Source organism: Morone saxatilis, unplaced genomic scaffold (genome assembly GCF_004916995.1).
Source record: "Morone saxatilis isolate NCDOM2014 unplaced genomic scaffold, NCSU_SB_2.0 Contig8, whole genome shotgun sequence".
NCBI classification, from domain to species: domain Eukaryota; kingdom Metazoa; phylum Chordata; class Actinopteri; family Moronidae; genus Morone; species Morone saxatilis.
Genome location: NW_023340257.1, coordinates 12,314,727 through 12,329,509, shown reverse-complemented (window position 1 = coordinate 12,329,509; position 14,783 = coordinate 12,314,727). Strand labels below are relative to the sequence as shown.

Here is a 14,783-nt window from a genome sequence, read left to right as displayed (position 1 = left end):
AGTCTCTATTGGCAGAAATGGAATATAATATTCATATGTTTTCTTTAGTGTATAATCACTTGAATATAGCAATTGTTGCTTTTGTTACCTTAGAGCAAGCGGTTTTTATCTACAGATGCCACCTTTATGGAGTCCGCTATGTTTAACTTTCATGTTTCTATAAGCCCAGTAGAAACACTGGCTCTTGATAGGGTTTGTGCTTTGTGTTTTTTATGGCCACCATAGTTTCTCCTTTGTGCTCGGAGAGGGAGGTTGAAGTGAGGGAGTGATAATCTGGAATTACACCACTATATGCAACTAAATTCTACACACTGGTCCTTTAAAGCTGTTTAGTAAAGCAAACAAATGTAAGTAGAGTGACTGATATAAATTAGAGTCTATAGTACCTTATTGGTTTGCCATAATCCATTGTTATAAAGGCAAATGTGTTGACTATGGAACTAGGTTTAATATGAATTGATTATGCATTTCATCCCCATCTCTTGCCACAAGAGCTTAATACCATTTCACCATAGGCTTCCTACTACCTTCATGTCCACCAGGCTCTCTCTCCCTCTCTGTCTTTGTTCCCCTCCGTGTCTGTATATGTGCCAGCTTGTCTCCATGTGTGCATGTGTCCATGACTGTGTATATGTTGGTGTCCAAGCACCCTTGCATCTGCGTGTGGGCCGCCTCTGCATTTGTGTGTTGGAGCATCTCCACTGACCTGTCCTCAGTGCTGACTCAGCGAGCGTTGGTCCCCTCTGCATTATTCAGCAAGCCTAGCCAAGGTGTTAAACAGGAGCACATCACTGCAGAGGACAGGAGTATGCTAAGTGGACTGGCACAAGACAAGGAGAATGTAGAGATGTTAGCTTTGTGCGATACAGAGATTAGCTTGTAGAAACAAGACTAAAGCTCTGTTCCATTTACATTCACACAAATTTTAACTTGGATTTCGGGATGTAGTGCTTTCACACTGACAAAGATGTGAGTGTGCATACTAAACTAATTAATTTTTTAGTGTCAGATGTGTTGATGAACAGCAGCATCCCACAATGCAACACATAATACATTTGGGTGATTCTCACAGTTAAAAAACATGATTAAACAAACAACAAGGAGTTTTTAACTGGGTATGAAACAATCTCAATTTAATACTGGTGCCTCTATATGACCTACACAAACAAAGACCATAAAATTGGCTATTTCTAAATGGTCATTCTTAATGCCTGCCACTGGATCAGACTTGATCGGAGTCCCCTTCAAATCAATGAAATTAGGTGATGGAAACACTACCGCTTTTGTCCACGGGGGCCGCCAGAATCAACACAAATCTACTTCCTTTAAAGATGTTCCAGATACTAGACTATAAATGTCTTATTATTCTTTAGAAAACACATCTTTAATGTGCTGTTGAATTAATTTGTGGCTTAAATATGCAAATCCCTGGCATGGTCCTTTAATTTCAGTTTATAAAAGTATGAAAATTGTATGTATGTATGAAAGGGTCATGTCATCTCTGAGGTCCAGCAAAAAAAAACAACATTTATTATGCTGTTGGTTTACACCACAGAGGATAACGCAGAATTAAAGTAATTCAACCTGTGTTCTAAAATTGCAAACACATAATACCTTTGAGATATACTTAAATATTAGTAGGCTAAATATAGTAAATATTCACAGTTACATATCAGTGTTCTGAAAAAAACTAAATGTCCTCTTTTCAAACTTTTTTCAAACGCCAATTTTTCACCCTAGTTGGCTAAGTGCAGCTCATCCCTCCTCTTTGTACCCATTAGGCTAATTTGTCCCCATCAACAGGTGTTGAGTCATAGGTGCCTGAGAGGTACTAGTGGATGCTAATGCTAATCAGAGGCCCAAAAGGACCATTGAGACCCGCTGGTGAAGATGTAAGGACTGGCTAAAAAAGCTCCAGTACCAAAGAAAAATTGAAATGCATTGTGAGTCACAGCTTTCCAGTGATGTCTCTCTTCTTTGTTTTTGCCTGACAAAAGCGAAATAATGATGAATTTGCACAAATCGGCACACATCACAACAAAGCGAGGGACACAGTTAAACAAACATACACAAAACAAAGCAGTTATTATCTTTTCTTATTTATGAGTGTAACTCAGACATGCTCTTTGGTGTAGCCTATACAGTGTTTGATGTGTTGCGATGTGAGGTATCTTGAGACTTTGTGGACTTTCCCTGTCCTTTTCACAGTACAGTAGCTGCTGCAATTTTCCCCCTCTACCTTTCCACTGCCCGTGCTCCCTCTTTCTTTACCTGATCTGTCATTCTTTTCTCTCCTTCTCTACCTCACTCAATCACTGTCTCCCCCTGTTTCTCCCTCATCCATCCCACTGTCCCTGACCATCTCTGCTCTGTCTCATTCTTGATTCTCAACCTTTCTTCACCTTCATTTTGTCCCTCTCTGTATTTCTGTGTCTGTCTTTCTGCTTCCCATCTTACTTGTCCATTCTGAGTTGTTTGTATTCTTTTTGAAGAGACTGATTGGGCTAACAACAATTGGTGGCTGTTTGTCTAACCTCCTCAGTCCGTGTCACGGGACATGCCTTTGTGTCAGCTTCAAAGGAACATACACACTCTCACACATATATATTATAAACACACACACACACACACACAGTGGTGAGTAAATGTAGTTAGTTACTTCCCAGGTACTGTACTGAAAAACAGATATATTTATATACTGTGGTATTACTACTTTTAGGATCTTAGTACTTCTTCCACCACTGCACACAACAGGTATCTAACCCTAACCAGACCCGTCATAATGACACCATTAATGATGATGACAGCAGCCGTTCCTCAGGTTAACAAATAAAATAATATTTCTGTAAAACTATTGCTGCAGTTTGAAGCTGGATTTGACCAAAAATACCAACTCAAAATAGATTTTGCTGTAACTGTTATTTTGTGTTAAATCATGTGAATTTGTTTATTGTTGCTTATTATTATTAATGTAATTTATTGTAAGTGTTTTGTATGTGTTAAATTAATCTACAGTCAACAGTCTATTTGTTCAATTTCAAGTAAAAATTTACCTTAGCAATAAAAAAAGACGTTCTTTAATGTCATCAAGTATTGCTTCAAGCACTGGTTTTAGCACCGGTATTTGAAAAAATCCAAACAATACCAAACCTACACAGAAATACCCTCACACAGGATCTTCAAAATCCTTAAACAGAGCTATATGCTCACCCAAACACCCACATAACACACATGCACCCCCTTACACCCTCTCACATGCTGACACTCTCACACTGAAATCATCCACCCACACACACACACAGGGTGTTACTCCTCAGCAAGCTGAACACCCTATGGTGTCTGGAAGTTGAGGGGTGAAGGAAAGAGATCCAAAAGCAGAGAAAGAGAAATAATGGGAGAAATGAATGGATGGACATCTGCCTAATATGTTTTGAAGGTTTACAGCGAGAGAGAGTGTGTGTGCATATCGCCGGTATATACTTTACACCTGGTTTTATTTACTTGTAAGTTATTTGTGAGTGGAAAGTCAAATGTTTGTGCTTGAAGGTGTTTGTGGATGTTTTCAGTCAGAGTAGGAGTTATCAGTGTCTATAGAGTATTGTCACAGAAGTCGCCAATATTTTCCAAAGCTATGAAATAGAAAGTTTTATATGACAATGTTGCAGATATTTCCAAGCAGATGTTTAAAGGAAAAATGATATATATGACACAGTTAGACAACTGTGTAAGATAATTGGAAGTGGATAGAAAAAATACTTTTTAAAGTCAAACTCAAATTGGAATTCTCCTAAATTTTCAATACTTCAGTTCATAGTTATGTTATTTCAACACATGCTGAATCATCAGCAGCTCCAGCACATCAGAGTGATGTGTTGTCCCAGATTATACAAATGAGGGGTGGTCTGGGTAATGATAGCTATCTCAGACTAATCCATGACTAATAAAACTCACAATAACAGGTTGTCCTGTAATCTCAACACTCCCAGTGATTTGAATCACGAAACAGAGAAACATCAGTTTTCAAATCTTATGGTACTAATCTAATGACACTGTTCCCTATGGTTAACTGCCTGTTTATCTGTTAGAATTAAAGTGGTATTATGAACCATTTTTAGTGCCTGCCCACACAAATGTTGCAACAGTTAAATTACCAGTACAAACACTGTTAGCTAGAACCAAAAATGTCTACCTTCTGGAGAACGCTAATGTAACTAACAGGGAAAAAAAACACAAAAACATCACAGATATAAAACACAGAAATTACCTTTAATGTCAGTTGCTTTTCTGTTGTTTCACACTCCACTATTTTAAGAAAGGACTCAAATGGAATGATATATATATATATATATTTATATTTCTTACATTTTATGTTTTTTGACACTCAAAATCTATATTCATATCATCCTGTGACACTTTTCTGACCATAAGACTGAAGCCTTCAAGCCAATGCTGCAGCTCTGTTGTATCCAGCTGAAGGGACATAATGCATGTAGTGTGTTCTTTTCTATAATTATATATAGGCCTGCTGTCCTCTATAATTCATGTATATGTACACCCCAGCTGCCTCAGCATGTATGTAACTCTAAGATGAATGCCTCTGTGGCCTGCCTAATGCATTGGACACTTCCACATTCTTTAAACATGTATTTTTTCTTCTTGGTCATCATGGTGTTAGACTGAAGAATAACAAAAAGGTCCCTTCTGTCTATCCTTTCTATATTCTGCCTTCCTCTCCATGCCATTGCATCTCTTCAACATCCCAATTCCTCACACTTTAACACTGACTGAAAAAATGCAGTCTCTCTGCATAAAGGAAATTATGGAAGTTAATTGGTTTTAGCAGCAAAGGTGGGGCTGTTCCAAATAATAATCTGGAAGAAAAGAGTAGGATATCAGATAGTAGAAGAGGAGGAGAGATACAGTAGGGACACACTACGGTTTTTGACCATCTTCCATGCATTATTTTTTCACGCCTCAGGGACCAAATCAAAGCTTGGTCATGTCTCAGGGACCAAGGTTTGACTTGAAATACTTAAAAATATTAGAATGTATATCAAGTGTGTAAACCCGAAAAGAAAGAAAAATTAGACCTTCAGTGTTTCTGTTGCAGTCAAAAAGAGAGGGAAACAGAGATAGAGAAGATGCTGCAGGATGGAGGGAACAGAGGAAGTGAAGAAGAGAGAGGAGGAGAAATGCAGGGCAAGAGCCGATGCTGACCAAAGCTGACACCCCTCGGCATGCAGTGTTCACCTCCAGGGAGTGTGTGTTTGTCTTTTTCATGCCTCTATGCTTGTGTGGGCGTGACTGAGAAACAAGGGAGAATATTTAAAGCTGATTTGTCATGAGAGAGTGGCAAAACAGTGGAGCCAGCACAGGCTTTGATAAGCAGCACAGTGATGCATACACACATATAAAACACACACACACAGAGAGGCCTTGAGCTAACATTTAGCCAGATGGAAAAGGCTTTGGTTATTTCTCATGGGTGGAAATACTCTGAGGGTACAGCCTCCCGCATCGACAACCCATACACACATACTGTACATGCACACAAAGACACACAAACACAGACCCATATATAGTGACAAACAGATGTGCACATAAACATAAACAACCAATGACATAAACACACACACACACCTAAACACACACATATTTATACACAAGCATGCACAAGGACACACACGCTCACATAGTGTTTACCAGCAGTTTTGCTGCTAATGGGCAATGTTTTACACTCTGTAGCCAAACACAGATGAATAAACAATTCAGCAGATAACTGGCTGTGACAGCAAATGGGTCTGTAGTAATAATAATCAAAAAATAATAATGATAAAAATAATAATAATAAAAATAATAGAGGAACCTAGTTTCGTAATCTGTTTGGTAGAGCTTCTTCCCGGGGTTCATTCATGTCAACTTGGCATCAACGTCCTCACTAAAATTCAACACATATTTACTAGACCCTGTGGTTGAGCCAGTAACTGTCTTACCACATGATTGAAGTTGGCCAAAGTAATCCAGTGCTGCATACAAACCTCTATATAGCATTCCAACTCCTATATTAAATAGTCATTAACTTCACGTCAACAGATATTATTATTTCCTAGTTCCTAGTCATGTGTCCATGCACCTGCTATATACTTACAATTTATTTTTTTATCTTAGAATTAAAGCAAAAGTTTTGGGTAAATACACGTATTTGCTTTCAGTTGCCAGGCAACCAGTGCAGACTCGATGCAGTTACTTGCCTCGAACAGAGAAATAGTCCATTTTCAGTCATTGTTTTAAGCTAAAACAACTGGCTGCTGGTAGTAGACTTAGATTGAACAGACATAAGAGTGGTATCAATCTTCTAATCTAACTCTCTGTCAGAAAGCAAATAATTTCCTAAAATATTAAACTGTTACTCTAACAATGATCCAAAGCCAGATCTATTATGAAATTAGTCTAGTTTTAAAATAATTTCATAATCTCAAAGCACATCAGATGCCAATCCACAACAGTTTAAAACACCTGTTTTTTAGACAGAAACTGGGAATGCCACCAAGAATGAGAACAGCAACATTTCTCTGGGGAGTTTTTCACCGCTGAAAGCGAATGTATTATGTGTGTCCTCTTAGCAAGTGTTGGGGCTTATGAGAATTCATTTTGAGAAGATGAAAGTCAGACAGGATATGTTAGACAGGGGGTGGCAGATGTATGAAATGGGGTTGCCTTGTTATAGGTAATGTCCTGTGGGAGTGTGTCTCTGAGTGAGAATGTATCATATGCAAACTGTCACTCAAGAAAAATAGAGTTTGGTTTGCACAGAATAGAGACTTGGATTAAAAAGGGGTCTTTAATATTAGGCAAGTGTTTGCACACCTGTGACTTCACCAAAATCAACTTTTAATTAAGAGAGAAGTACGAAGTTTAATATCTCTTCATTGTCTGTTCTTTTCTTGCAACTTCAGTACCTTCCCCACAGAGCTATTTTTTGGTCTCTGATGCACACTGGTTGCTGGGTGATGAGAGTGTGATTGGCACTTGGATCAGAAATAGATCTCAGAGGCATGAAGAACATCACACCCTGGCACTGGAGGTGGGAGAGCCAAGTTTAATTAGTGAGAATTTACCCACACGCATCCTGGCAGACATGCATCCATGCAGATACACACATACAATCAAGAACTTTTTCTTGGAACCTGGCACATCTACAAACACACTTTAATAGATCCCACACACACACATAAACACACATACAAACACACACAGTCACGCAGCATCATTGTCACAGTTATTTAAGTGTCAGATCTGAAAGCTTAATTGCCAGTGTCAGACGTGTGTGTGTGTGTGTGTGTGTGTATGTATGTGTGAGTCAGACTGTCAGTGATATTATCAACACTTTTGACATCATCTTATTTTCTGAGATTGTAGAACTGTAACTTTCTGTCAAGTTCTGAAGAGATAAGTGTTATGTAACAGGTTTAGAACACATGTTCTGTAAAACAAAGTAAAGTTTATTTGTGGTATTGATGAGAAGCATTACAGCCTTATGTGCTCTGATGTTATGTTGCCACAGCTTGTAAAATACAGGCAAAAACTACAATCATAGCATTTATAAACAGTTGTATCTATCCAAGATAAGAGATTTCTCGGACTGTCAATCCTTCACCATCTCCCTTCCCCCCGGATTTCCGAGTATTACTACTTGCTCGATCACTCAATCATTCACCGGCAACAAGGTTTTCTATTGAAAGACATGTACGCAGCCCACATGGATATAAATATTAGCTAAGGAAATACTATTATAGTTGTAACTATTTGATAAAATACCTAAAAAACACATAATAAAATACCAATTAGTCTCAAAAATCAAAATAAAACAAACAAAAAAAGAAAAAAACTGCTTCAGATTGATGCAATGAGAACTAAAAGTTTAACTAAGAGATACAACCAGATGCTGGAACATGAGGCATCAGAGCAGTAGTGATAGTTGCTATTTTTTAGAACAGATTTGGTAAAACAATGAAAATTTCAAATTGCTGCTCCCCCAAATTCTCCTAGTCTGCTGGTGATTCTACTGCTGCACAAGTCCGAAACCATTGCGCCAAAACACTAATTAGAGGGTTAACAAAAAAATTGCATAAACTCCTGTGAATGATGCATCTTGATCTGCACACATTTGACTCATCTACTCAAAGTGGAGGCTGGGGGAGGTGGGCAGATGTAAGTTAGTCACAAACGGTCAACTCTATGTCAGCACTAGACTTGCAAGTGATTTGGCATATTGTGCCATTACAAACCCATGAAATGCTGATTTTCATAAATTTGGTTAGAATGTCAATATTAAGACAAACAGATGTGTTTTATCACAGTGCAGACATATAATTTAGTTTACTGCTCAAAAGTGTGCAGTAGGCCTACCTCTTGTAGGTATGTCAGTAACATTTGATGTATAACTATCAATGCGAGGGACCTTAAAGAGATGAAAGAAGAGCGAAAGAAGAAATTAAACTTTATTTGGTATCATATTTGGAGGTGATTTACTGGAAGATGTCTTCACATGCATGGATGAGCCCAGTAATAACATCTTGTCATAATTTTATATACTTCATTCATCCCTATCCTAAAATAATATAGTGAAGGAAGTTACACTTTTTTGGGGGGGATTTGACTCTGAGACACTATCTTGAATCCAGTGTGTTGTAGAACATCACATGTGCTGTATATCCCATTGTGGCCCCAAAGTATATGTTGGGTTCGTCGGGATTCTACTCATCTCTAATTACATTTCAGCCTTTAACCCAAAATTAATTATATCCATACACTCATTTACAAAGCAGGAAGACAAAAAAAAAATCTCCAGCACTGTCAATTCTCTGGAGTAGATATTCAACAGAAACCTGTTTTATTATCATTATATCATATGCATGAATGTGTAATAGTGTCATTGACATTACTGCATGATTTATAGTCAGGTCAATGGTGTGACTGAGACATTGCATCCAAAAGAGCTGGGGTGCTGCTTGAGCAAATTTACATATTTTCTCATTTTAGCATCTTCATTCTTCTTAATGCTTTCTGTTTTGTAGCACACTCTCCTCCCTTTCACACACACACTTTCACACTCACAACCACACAACACACACCAGCACTACAACACACCTATTGTCCCCCATGGATGGACAAACATTAAATTTATTATTTTCAGGTGTACAAAGCCTTCGAATTCATACATTTCGCATACTGTTCACACCGATACGGGTGTGGAGGTACCATTGTACCACAACCATTAAATAAAGTAAGTTAAGTTACTAGTACTAGTAGTAGTTGTGCACAGTGCATACCCTTTTTTAGAAAATGTGTAGAAAATGATAGGCCTACGTACAATATATTTAGCCAATCAGCAACCAAAGCCGGACATTTGGAAAGATTTGACCTACATAACCACAGAACTTTCCCTGGACAATCCTGTGTATCTTACCCAGCTGGATAGATGAGTTTTCTGTGTCCAGGACAAAACAATGGACTTTCCACTAGTACACACAATTTCATGGCCAGTCCTCTGAACTTTCTTTGAATTGCTGAAGAAAACTAGACAGAAGCTCATGATATTTAGCGCCTCAACACAGGCACCCAAGGGCAATCCACAGAGGCCACTAATGCAGTAACAACACTGCCAGGAAACACTGCTTGTAGTTTTTGATGGGGTACCAGGCCTATCTCAACTTATAGGTCTGTGCTAGACAAAGAGCTTTTACCCACCAAAGTGTGTAATGTGTCCATAGTGATTTCAGTGGCTGCCTGTGGGTGTTATTTTTCACTAGGTGCACTAGGATTGTGCATTCATGCCAAAATGTCACGGTATGGGGGTCATGGTCCAGTGCACACAGCCGCATGCAGACTATGCAAATTGATGCATGTAATGCAGAAGCAAACCTCAGAAGCGGGAGTTCCCCCTAGAAACTTTTAGCCATATACCATTAGCAACATATGCTGAGGTTAGCACAACAACCTGATTGGTGTGCCAGTTAGTCACACTATGGCAAGCGCAAATGAAACCGTCTGTGTCCTTTAAATCAGTTGTTTGGGAACAATTCGGGCTACCGGTCAGCTGCACCAGCGGCGGAGAGAGAGTTGTTGACGGTAAGTCGGTATTGATCCACTGTTGTAGGGTATGTGAATGGAAACACATTGAACATGCTTACACACATTCAAGGGCATCACCCAGATGAAAAGAAACATATCCTTTGGCATTTGAGTTTTTTTACCACACTTTACGAAACACTACACCAATGCTTTCGGAAGTAGTGCCATGCACCTTTATGTACAGAAACGTATATATCAGTGGATACACATGCAATGTTGGCTTGAGACAAAAGATATACGCTATAAAATTACCACTCCATATACAAGGACATGATAATGGTTACATAAACACAAATTTCCCCATGAAAATACGCAAATACACAAGCTCATAAGCACACAGAGCTCTGTTCCCAGGAGGCCTTAGTGGGTGAAAGTTCCTGACACATAAGCACTTTTATGACTGAATGGACCTTCTGATCAGCAGAGTGGAAGAATTCCATTAAAAACAAACTCTGACCCAGCACACACACGAACACCCACACACACTTACAAATGCACACACACACACACACACACACACATTAAAATATTCACACAAGCATAAATTCATAACTGAAAATGCACACACAAATGCATTTACACATACACATGCACGCTTATAGGTACAGTGTTAATTGCTGAGGCCAGAACTAGCAGAGGGTGTGACTTCTGAAGAACGCTGATTGACCGATGAGACAGAATTACTGACTAAAGCAAAGAGGAGCAACGTAAAGAGAGGGAGAGAGGGAAAGATGGGATGGGACAGGAGAAGGACTTAAGGGAAGTTTGCAGTAAAGAGGTGGAGAAGGCCAAAGCTTCATCATCATCTCCCAGGGGTGTAGGCTGTATTGCCTTGATTATGCATTCACCTGTCTTTCTCGCAAAAACCACACACCCCTCAGAAAATACAGCCCTGTCAGCCTACTTCAGCACACTGCCTGACCTTAGAGTGAGTGTGTGTGTGTGTGTGTATGTGTGTGTGCATGAAAGGATTTTTGTCTAATTTTCAAGAAGTCATCAACAAAATGATGGGGGCAATTAATGAGTTTTGTTGTGCAATATGAAAATTAGATTTAAGATTGAGTTGATTAATCAGGATTAGACATTCAGCGGGTGTGATTGTGATGTTCATTAGCACTGATGAGCACGACTTTAGAAAGCACCATTACAGTTTATAGTAGTCAAAGCAATATAGCTAATAAGCAAAGCCCATTGATCTTCAATGTAAAGAAAGATATTGTTTTATATATACACACCTAAGCTACACTGAATGTACAGTACATTCCATACACAGTTTATAAGTATAAACAAGTTTTAGCCCAGACCAACAGTAGTGATGTCAGTTTGTCCATCTGTTGTTTTCAAGAGCTGCTATAAAACAGGGTGTGATTCTTGGTCTGATGTTGGTCCATGGCCAGCTTTCCTCTCAGATCTGCTGTCGATATTTATGACCATCAGAGAATGAATCTGAATATTTTGTGGACCCCTTGACCTTTTCTCTAGAACCATCATCAGGCCACATTTTCCACTTCCACACAAACATTTCAAAATCTAATGGGTGTGAAAAGGTCAGCCTTTTACTTAGAAATAAGAACAGATACTCAAACATATTCATGAACCTCAAAAACATAAGGTTTGACAGATTCACAACCAACCAATCTTTAAAAATTGACTTCGACCTCCATAGAATCACGATAGACGTGACATGTTTGCTTTTCACACAACAAACTCTACAAACCATGCTAAGAAGTTACTTGGGAAATATGCTTATTCAATTTCTTGTCAAGAGTTAGATGAGAAGATCGATAGCACTCTTATAATTGTCTTATTTATGAAGCTACCACCAGCAGCTAGTTAGCATAGCTTAGCATAAACACTGAAAACAGCTAGCCTGGCTTTTTTTTTACCTTCAGACAAAGCCAGGTTAGCTCTTTCCATGCTCCAAGCTAAGCTAACTTGCTGCAGGCTGTTCATGGGGGCAGGTATAAGAGTGGTATCATCAGCATATTTCCAAAAATGTCAAACTACTTTGTTAAGGTATGTTTTTACATATTAGGCTTAAAGCTTTATAAGAGCTGGATTTAAAGTACCTGTCTTTGCTGAGGTTATGTCATCATAAGACGGAAATGTCACATTTGTATGTGTATTGTTCTTCTGCATATTTAGTGTGCGTCTGTCCATCTATTCTGTATGTGTCCATGTGCTAAATTCCATAAAAGATCATTTTTGCATGCCTATTTGCATGTTGTGTCCCTGTGCTACTTTGCTTGTGCTTATGTACAACTCGACTAACTAACTGATTAGTTGTAACCACTAACAGACAGCAATCGCCTCACCACAGACTTATACCGCAAAGAGGAAAACATCACAATAACGCCGGTGGGTGGAGTCATCCAAAGCCCACGCTACCCCAACGCTTACCCCCGCAATCTGCTGTTGTCATGGAAACTGCTGTCACCACCAGCGAGCCGCATACACCTGGAGTTTGACGGACACTTCGGCCTGGAGGAGGCTGATAATGGAGTATGCAGGTAAAACAATAAGATTCAGAAGAACAGATAGAGAGGGAAGTACAATACCTAACCAGAGAAAAGAAGGATAGAGGTGCAGAGCACAAAGCAGAGGGAGCATTGATGAATTACAAGCGGCTGTAAAGAAGAAAAGTCAGATGAAAGTAACAGTGATTAAAGAACCAGACTGTGAGAGAAGAAATGACAGAGAGGACGATGTGCAGTCACAAAGAGTAGAGGAAAAGTTTTTTGAGTAAAAGCTGAAAGGACAAAGAAGAGCAACAGTAAAATATGTGAAAATGATTTGCTAATGTATGCACATTAGCACACCAACAATAAACTGTGACTGAAAGGATGTGAGAGAAAATAATTTAAAAAAAAGTGTAGGGGGTGAAATCACTATGAGAGAGATGGATAGTTGAAGTTTACTTTCTTGGCATGAAGTATTTAAGAAGTTTGTCCTTGAGGGTTGAGGGGAGAAAATAGACTTTTAATCCGCATTTGCAACTCAGCCGTCTTTGTAAGCATTTTGCTGAAAAGACAATGGGGAGCAGCAGGGGGGAAAAGAGGGGGAGGAGAGATTTGGAAAGGTAGGAAGAGGGAGAAAGGAGCTTTGTCCAGTTTTTCAAATCTGTTTGTTACATTGACCGTGTGTGTATTTGTGTGTGTTTGTGTGTGTTTAATTGATGAACTCATTAATTGACTGGGGCATTGATTGCTGGAATGTAATTTAAGTTGCCCAGAAACATTTCCTTTAAAATACTTGCTGTCAAGTATTTTGGCAGGGTGGCGACCTGAGAATACGTCAAAAACGTTATTTTAACCATAAAATAAAACTAAAAGCTAAAAGCTAAAAGCTAAAACAGTGTTTAAGAGGGTCAGAAGAATCAAAATATACAGAATGTCTTTGAAAGACAATTTGTTTATTCCAAATTGTTTGTTTTTTTTGTAGTGCACTCCATCTTTTTAGTTATGGTAATACTTTACTCACCAAAGTAGTTGCTGAGATCTGGAAACACAGCATTAGCCTGGGCTAAAATAAGGGTTGTGAATAAGGCATAAAATCTTCTAAACCACCTAAAGGAATAATTCAACATTTTCAAAAAATAGGCTTATTGGCTTATTTGCTGAGAGTTAGATCAAAAGATTGATATCACACTCATATCTGTCCAATATGAAGCTAGAGCCAGCAATCAGGTTGCATAGCTTAGCATAAAAAGTAGAAACTGCTAGCTCTGTCCAAAGGTAACCAAATCCTCCTTCCAGCACCTCTACAGCTCAACATTTAACATGTCCTATCTTGTTTGTTTAATCCAAAACCAATAGTGAAAGCTAGCTGTTTCCCTCCAGTCTTTATGTTAAGCTAAGCTAACCAGCTACTGGCTCCGGCTTCATATTGAGCGTACAGACATGAAAGTGGTATTGTTCCTCTCATTTCACTCTCAGCAGTGAAGTGAATAAGCATATTTTCTCAAATGTTAAACTCTTGCTTTAATTTAGGTCAAAGTAAGTAGGTCAAAGTTGTCAAAAAACAAACTGTGATGAACTGGGATTTGGGTCATGGTTTAACTGTTTGCTTTTGATTTTTTAGCTTTTCACCTATGTCACTTTTTCCCAGATACTTTTTCCCAGATATCACAGTAACTTAGTGAGTGCAATGTTGTTATTAACAAACAGGATGAAAACTACAAAAATAAGACCCAAGTTCATTCATTCATTCTCAGTGTGACCTTCTATTTTCTTGACATAATTTTTATCCTGATCTTTCCTTTTTCCTCCCACACATTCATCCTCCTCTCCATCTCACTCACTCCAGGTATGACTTTGTTGAAGTGGAAGACCAATCAGAGACCAGCACTATAATTTGGGGTCGCTGGTGTGGGCAGAAGGCACCACCTAGTCTCAACTCCAAAACCACCACTCTCAGAGTCACCTTCAAGTCTGATGATTACTTTGTTGCAAAGCCGGGATTCAAAATGTACTACTCGCTGCTGGTGAGACTTTCACACACACTGTAACACACACACAGCTGACGATGAATCTCGAGCTCTTATTTGGAACGCAGCTTAAAGGTTTTACTATTTAAAAAAAAAAAAAATAAATGTTAACATCGGGTTCAGCCCGAGAACCACTGCAGTGCTCCAGGTAAAATGCTTTTTT

At 38.8% G+C, this 14,783-nt stretch overlaps 1 protein-coding gene across 2 annotated transcripts in view; it reads left to right on the top strand.

Annotated features, from left to right (window-relative positions):
* pdgfd (platelet derived growth factor d) overlaps positions 1–14,783 on the top strand; it is a 50,117-nt gene that overhangs the window by 12,899 nt on the left and 22,435 nt on the right. The window contains exons 2-3 of one of the 2 annotated variants that reach the window (XM_035680280.1): positions 12,455–12,644; positions 14,440–14,617. In XM_035680280.1, the coding sequence (XP_035536173.1) occupies positions 12,455–12,644; positions 14,440–14,617 (368 nt within the window). Of the gene's footprint in view, positions 1–12,433; positions 12,645–14,439; positions 14,618–14,783 lie in introns of both variants that reach the window. The other variant, XM_035680279.1, reaches the window with a different exon arrangement.